Consider the following 7,500-nt stretch of genomic DNA (forward strand, 5'->3'; position numbering starts at 1 on the left):
ACAACAAGCAGCAGGTCTTTTTGGAGTAAAGACAACTTTACGGTGCACAAATCTCAGCCCAGGTTTGAGCTCCCAGAGAAGAATGTCCTCATTACCTCAATGTGCACTTTGTGTTTTATTGTTTACTGCAGCAGCTGATTACAGGAGTGGTGTTTAATCTCAGCTCGATCTTCACCATAGAAGCTTTCAGTCGGTTTATCTAACAGATTCAGCTCTGAGTTTATTAATGGTGATCGCAAAGCAACATTATTACTATTGTGCCGGACAAAACTTCGGCGCGTAACTTGTCCCGCACTTTTTGTCCTAGATCCATGAATGAGGTGTCAAATCGACCGGCTCATTGAGGAGAAGTGTGATATGACTTTTATAAGCAATCCGAGTACCGGTACTTCCGGTCCTGGGTTTCAAAGTGGCCTTTTTAACCATAGACTCCCATTATAAACTTTGGAGGCTTATAACTCGGCAAGCTTTCGAACTCTCTACACCAAACTCGGCCAGCTGCTTTAGGGTGAGACTCTGTACAAAATTTTAAATCGGTGTACCGACTGGCCTTCCGGTTGTGCTGCAGCCCCGCCCCCAATTATGCAAAATCAAAAAACTTTTTACAACATGGACATGTGACATATCAAAACACTCACAACAATGAGGGGAACTTCCTCACGTGTATTTTGATGACGTCACGTGATGTCAAGTGAAAATAAAAAATTAGCACAACATGGATATGTGACATATCAAAACACTCAGCACAATGAGGAAAACTTCCTCAGGAGTATTCAGATGGCGTCACATGCTCGTCTCGACTAGCCTCCGGGATTTGCCACGTGCAAGCACCATTCACACTTTCTTCAGGAAATGTACCTTCTAGTTGGGGTAGAAGCTGTACAACCTTTGGGGTAAATGAGACCAAAACAGGTTTCAGTAGAGTTCTGAAACAATCCTTTAAGAACCGCTCTGTTTTAATACCGTGTGCGTTCTGAGCTTTAGCGCCTCCTGGTGGTTCGCGTGCTTTACTTCGATTTATTTTCTTTATCTGTACAACATACAAGACACTTTTAAAAAATAACACTAAAACAGACGGTAATAAATAATGTCGTTTAAGGTCGGTGTTAGAAATAAGTGACTCACGAGTAAGGTTGTATTTTTACCTTACATTTTCTGAAGCTTCGAAGCAGTGCTGTTTAAAGACAATTTTTAAAGACAATAATTTTTATTTAGTTTATTTATAAGAATTAATACATTTTATTTAAATATAATAACTTTATTTATATTTTTACAACGTACTATTTTATTTCATATGCATACAAAAGTAGTACCTTAGATCTGTATTGTTGTACCGTCACGGTGGCCGAGAGGTTAAGGCGTTGGATTCGAAATCCAATGGGGTTTCCCCGCACAGGTTCGAATCCTGTTCGTGACGATGAACTTTTTACTTTTCATAACCCAAAAATCGACGCAATATAAAAACATTAATACTTCATACAAATTGGAGGTCCAATGAAATGAAGCCTGCATCTAAACTGAATTGTACATTTCTCTCTCTGTGTGAAAACTAACCCTAACTATCATGATGATCAATAGACGTTTCTATAACAGCGCATTTGATGCAGTTTCTGATGAAATGATGCTGCTTTTAAATGAATATTTATTTTATTTATTTATTTATTTATTTATTAATAAAACAAAAGGTTGTTCTTTGGCCAAATGAAGCTACATTTTATTAATAGTATAAACACAGACTTTAGCTGAATCTCACTGTCACTTCCTGAACAGCCGAATGCACATGAACATGAACACAATGACTGGATCTCGGCTATTAACTCATCTGTTTAAATACAATTAGGAAGATTGTACTGCGATAAGTCGTCACTTACAGGCTACAGAACACACCATATATTTATAGATCTATTATAATGGGTTAAATTTACCGGAATAACAGAATAAATGTCGGGATTCAGGCGATTCTGTGGGAATCGATCGTGTTCCTCACAGAACTAAAAGAAATTTAACTCTAATATTTAGTCTATGTAGTTTATGTATGTAGGTTATGTAGGTTATGTATGTAGGTTATGTAGGTTATGTAGGTTATGTAGGTTATGTAGTAAGTATGTTCACAACGTGCAGCTTATTGGTTTACTGAGAAAGACTTTAAAGCGATTTAAAGGTGTCATTGGTGTAACACCTGCTGGTCACACTGAGTTATTACACTCAATCTGAAAGATTGTGGAATCAGTTCTGGAAAGAAACACAAGTGTGATAGTCACATATTGTTGGCACATATTTTTTAGAAAGTCCACATGAACATTAATTAAGATTTGATTCAACATGCACATGTTAGTACAAAAAAAGAGTTTCAAGCAGACACAATTCACACAAACATTTACATACAACATTATTAAAATATAATATGAATAAAATAATATATGAGACCTGACAGTTGTTTCTGAGATTTTATATGCCAGTGACTGAAAAATGATTTTTATGCACTTATAGTTCGCATATCAGCAGAGTGGCTCATGGTGACAGGAAATGTGCTTCCACCCCAAACGTGTCGTCAGACCTGAAAGCACATCCACACGTACAATGCAGTCAGACTTAATGACCATATCTGACATGAGCTGCTCCTGAAGACTTGTGCAGTCTGTATGATTCTGTGCTCAGTGATTTAAGGGAATGATGCCACGTGCGTCAGAAACTTTTTAGATGTGAACTGTTTAATGAATGAGGAAATTATATATAACCCTATTTGTATGAAACTCTCAGACTGTTGACACGTGACTGTAGTGTGATGGAAGTCTCTCAATTTTCTTTTGAAAAATATATATTTATTTACAAGACTCAATGATTTATTATATTACATATATTAAAAGTCAGGATTTATTGCACATTTTTCCCCCCTACTCATTTCTAATAAGCACTGCTTTAAACCTGAACCCAGCTGTGTGTCCAGTTCTCATTAGTTTTCCTGAGACAGACATGAGTCACACATTAATACACAGCTTGTGACCTTTTAAAGTCACATTAACAAACAGCAATAAACAGAATCACAGCGTAAGATCATTAAAGTTGTTAAAGCTGAATGATGAACGTTGTTGATGACGTCAGAGGACGTTTCTCTACATCTCCTTCAGCAGGACACCGTACGGACGGATGGACAGATCCATGATCTTCTTCATCTCCTCTTTTCGTTTCTTGTCGTCGGTGAGCGCGTAAACTTCCAGCGGAACGCGCACGAGCCAAAGCGAGTCGGACTTTGTGACCCGATGTTCGGGGTTGATCCGGTTCTGCATAATGACCCGGTAACTCTTGCCGTTTTTGGAGGTGAACTCTTTGTGCAGCTCTCCGTCCTTTTCGGCCAGTTTAATATCCGGAGTGGAAAAGATACCGAACTCCTGCGGCTCCCGCTGCCCGGTAAAGGTCTGTCCTTGTCTCCCGGTTCCGTGGTAGGACACCGGCCACTCACCCGCCACAGAGCCGCTCCTCCAGCCTGCGGGACCGAGCCAGCCGTTTCCATCCGGGTATTTATCCAGAACTTTCAGAGCGAACCGGAACCATCCGCACGGTCTTATATACGGTTCTCCGCCGCGCGTGCATTCCGACTCGTCCCGGAGGTTCCGGAAGTCGTAATTAAACTTTGGAGCGTAAAACGTGTCGAGATTCACGCGCAGCTCTTTAGGCTGCTCAAACTGCGGCTCTTTTACTTCCTCTTTAGACAGAATGAGCGGAAGCAGCGCCGAGGACACGAAGTTATGGACTGTGAGCTGCCCGACATCGATACCGAGCCCCTCGGAGTCGCTGTGCGGTTTCACCGGCAGTCCCGTCAGGCACGAGAGAGCTTCTAATAACACCGAGCTGTCCATCGTGCAGTCAGTAACACACCGATCCCCGTTCTCGTTCACAACAAACTATGCGCAGGGAACAAGACCGAGCAAATCGCGCATGCGCACTGACCTTCAGATACTTTCACTTTCAGCTTAGATAAAAAAAAATTACAATGAAAATAAAGGATCACGGGATACATTCTGTCATGTAGCTCTGTCCAAGTTAAAAGTACACACACACACACACACACACACACACACACACACACACACACACACACACTTACCAGTAAAGAGACATTGCTGAATCTTTGTCCACAAACAAATGTAAACATCCCAAACATTTATTTAGGTATCATGAGCTTGAACAGAAATAATACAGCAGAGGGATTTGTGTTTCTAAAGAGACCAGGACGGAGAGAGGACATGAGAATGAATCCACACACAGACTCTCCACTGGTGTCCCTCAGGGCTCAGTACTTGGTTTCTCCTCTTATGAGTCTGTATTGACTGTATTTATTGCAAAGTTCTATCCTCACATGTGATCTCTTACCATCGCTGCTGATGACACTCATCTTCTTCCTTCTCTTAAATCCCATGGCTTCTGCTCGGATCTCAGAATGTCCGGTGGATGACGGCTCATCCAGCAGAAACTCAATCCCCAAAAAACTGGACTGCTGGTCATCCAGGTGATTCATCTCCAGCTCAGGATTTTGTGATCACCCCTTTGGCCACAGCCCACAACCTCAGGGTAACCATGGACAATTAACTGCCCTCACATGCTGCTAATATAACACACCCTCATGTAGTTTTTCTCTCTAGGACATCAGAAGGATTCAGCTATTTTTCTCCTCTGTAAATGATCCAACATGCAGCTGTGTGACTTGTTTTCTACCTGCCCTCCACCCCACTGCTGTGCTACTCTGATGTAGCTCAACACCCTCAGATCTACAGCACTGCTCCACTGGTCCCACCATCTCTCAGGGTAAGAGACAGGTACACTATGTTCTGCACGGAGTTGCTGGACTGAACATCCTCTAGATGTCTGAACAGCGGAGTCACTTCCTGAAACGCTTAAAGGATTTTCCACCATTTGTTTTGTGTGTATATTTATTAAAAAGGTATTAGGTTGATGGCATCATTTCTGTGTCCCAGTGAACCAGTTAATGTTTGTTATGGAGACTTCCAAACACTTTTATACGTCACTCTGGATACGAGTCGGTCACGTGCCCAGAAGGTAACTGGATAAAAACCTTCTCTAAAGGGACAGTGGTAGCTCAGGTAAGGGTCTGGGTTGTTGATTGGAGCATCAGGCTGAAGCCCCAGCAGACATTTAGGACTGAATGTGAATGAAGCTAATTTACAGTGACACAAAATTGTATTTTTATTGTTTATATTTAAACATTTTGAATCTAAAATAAACGGTGAAAAAAAATCAAACAGTAAAAATGACAAATTAAATGTTTCATTATCAACATAATATTCATCTCAGTTCAATTAAAAACAAAATAGTGTGTGTGTGTGTGTGTGTGTTTTGTGTCGAAAACAAAAAATGTGCCAGAGATTAAACACTGTACAGAAATATCATAATGCAACAATCCTCAACATAAAAATATAATTCACCAACAATCATTATATAATTACCGTTCTCTCTCTCTCTCTCTCTCTCTCTCACACACACACACACACACACACACACACACACACACACACACACACACACACACACACACACACACACACACAGAGCACAGTTTAAACAGTCTAAGGGGCAGCCTCCTTGTTGACATCCTCTGTTATGTCATCACTGTTAACGCTCATTAAAGGTTAATACATTGTGGACCAGAGTGAACAATCACACAGTAATTTTACCCATAATCCCCAGAGGGGCGGTCCTACCGTTACATCACAGTGTGAAGAGGTGACATCACCCACACAAACACTGGATATTTTCTGATCCTTTGCAGCAGACCTTCTCTCTCACACTGACTCAGTGTAACACCACCACTGAATTAGCAGCTCTGTTTGGGTTAGGGACTGAAATGGCACCAACGGGCAGCTCCCAGAGGAGACGGCTATCTGAACACACCCACGTTGATTGACAAGGCTACTTCTGCTTTTCTGTTCCTTCTTTTCCCTGGGCACCTACTGTATTCTCTAGCAGAGGAAAAACACATTAATACATTTATCTGTGTGTGTGTGTGTGTGTGTGTGTGTGTATGTGTGTGTGTGTGTGTGTCTCACCTTTGCTCTCTTAGTGTGTGCTCATTTTTCACTGTACCGAACTCCCGATTACTGTCAATCAGTAGATTCTACACACACACACACACACACACACACACACACACACACACACACACACACACACACACACTAATGTTGTCTTAAGAGATAAAGTTCTGAATTAATGGCACTAATGTGAAACTCTATGTTGCTGTGCGTGTGTGTGTGTGTGTGTACCTTCACTGCTATAGTGTCTCCATCTCTCAAGCAGTATGGTGCCCCCTGCAGGTTAACACCTTTACTGTTATTCTTATTCTGTTTCTTCTTCTTCTGTTTGGACAATGCCTGAATCTGAACACACACACACACACACACACACACACACACACACACACACACACACACACACACACACATTATTCTGTTGTTTAATTCAATCTGTCTCACTCTTTGTCTTTCTATCTCCCTTCGTTTGTCTCACTCTCACTATCTCACCACGTAGTTGATAGTAAGCCAAGTGTGCTGTTCAGGCAGGTGTTTAGCAAGTAGCAGGTTCTCAGGTGAGACTCCACAGTGGGTGGAGACTGCATGGTACAGCCCCCTAGGGGAAGAATCTATTCCTGCCTCCCACACAAACTCATGAGTGGGAAAACAAACACGCTCATCAGACACGCCCAACTCATCTTTGGCAACATCTACCTGCAGACGCAGCAGGATGTCCTTTAGCCTGAACAGCAAAAATACACATATTAACAAGTGTGTGTGTGTGTGTGTGTGTGTGTGCACCCATTACACACTGACTTACCCAAGGTTCTCCACACACTGCAGTTTCTGCACACAAACCTCAGATCCCACAGACAACTTCAACTTCCTAAGAGACAAAGACAGACTCTGGTCATGTGTGTGTGTGTGTATGTGCATATGCATGTATGTACATATGTATCTGTTTCTCTGTGTGTGTGTGTGTGTGTGTGTGTGTGTGTGTGTACCTGAGTGTGAGTTGGTTTCCCCTGAGGATTCTGATCAGTTTTTTCTTCTCCACCAACCAAACACGTAGAAATTCAGGAGATGGAACACACACCTGTACCAGTGCAGGCAAAGTCAGCACCTACACACACACACACACACACACACACACACACACACACACACGGTGAAGTGATTAGTACACAGAACAATCACAATAAATCTTTGATTTGAGGATGTGAATGAAGTTGGACTTTAGTCCTGTTTAGTTAAATTAAATTAAAGTGATGTGACATACGGCTAAGTTCGGTGACCCAGACTCAGAATTTGTTCTCCACATTTAACCCATCCAAAGTGCACACACACACACACACAGCAGTGAACACACACACACACACACACACACACACAGCAGTGAACACACACACACACACACACACACACACACACACACACACACACACACAGCAGTGAACACACACACCGTAAACAC

At 41.9% G+C, this 7,500-nt stretch overlaps 1 protein-coding gene and 1 non-coding gene across 2 annotated transcripts in view; one reads left to right on the plus strand and one right to left on the minus strand.

Moving 5' to 3' along the window:
- Positions 1–1,335: 1,335 nt before the first annotated feature.
- trnas-cga lies at positions 1,336–1,417 on the plus strand. Its single transcript has one exon. It is a non-coding gene; the product is annotated as a tRNA-Ser (tRNA).
- Positions 1,418–5,189: 3,772 nt separating this feature from the next.
- Positions 5,190–7,500, minus strand: part of usp40 (ubiquitin specific peptidase 40) — a 13,735-nt gene continuing 11,424 nt past the window's right edge. Inside the window, exons 27-32 of the mRNA XM_027156969.2 lie at positions 7,031–7,149; positions 6,847–6,912; positions 6,537–6,768; positions 6,279–6,392; positions 6,063–6,130; positions 5,190–5,975 (exon numbers count right to left, since the gene is read on the minus strand). Of these exons, the coding sequence (XP_027012770.1) occupies positions 5,894–5,975; positions 6,063–6,130; positions 6,279–6,392; positions 6,537–6,768; positions 6,847–6,912; positions 7,031–7,149 (681 nt within the window). The 3' untranslated portion in view covers positions 5,190–5,893. The remainder of the gene's footprint in view (positions 5,976–6,062; positions 6,131–6,278; positions 6,393–6,536; positions 6,769–6,846; positions 6,913–7,030; positions 7,150–7,500) is intronic.

The sequence above is a fragment of the Tachysurus fulvidraco genome, chromosome 5 (assembly GCF_022655615.1).
Source record: "Tachysurus fulvidraco isolate hzauxx_2018 chromosome 5, HZAU_PFXX_2.0, whole genome shotgun sequence".
NCBI lineage: Eukaryota > Metazoa > Chordata > Actinopteri > Siluriformes > Bagridae > Tachysurus > Tachysurus fulvidraco.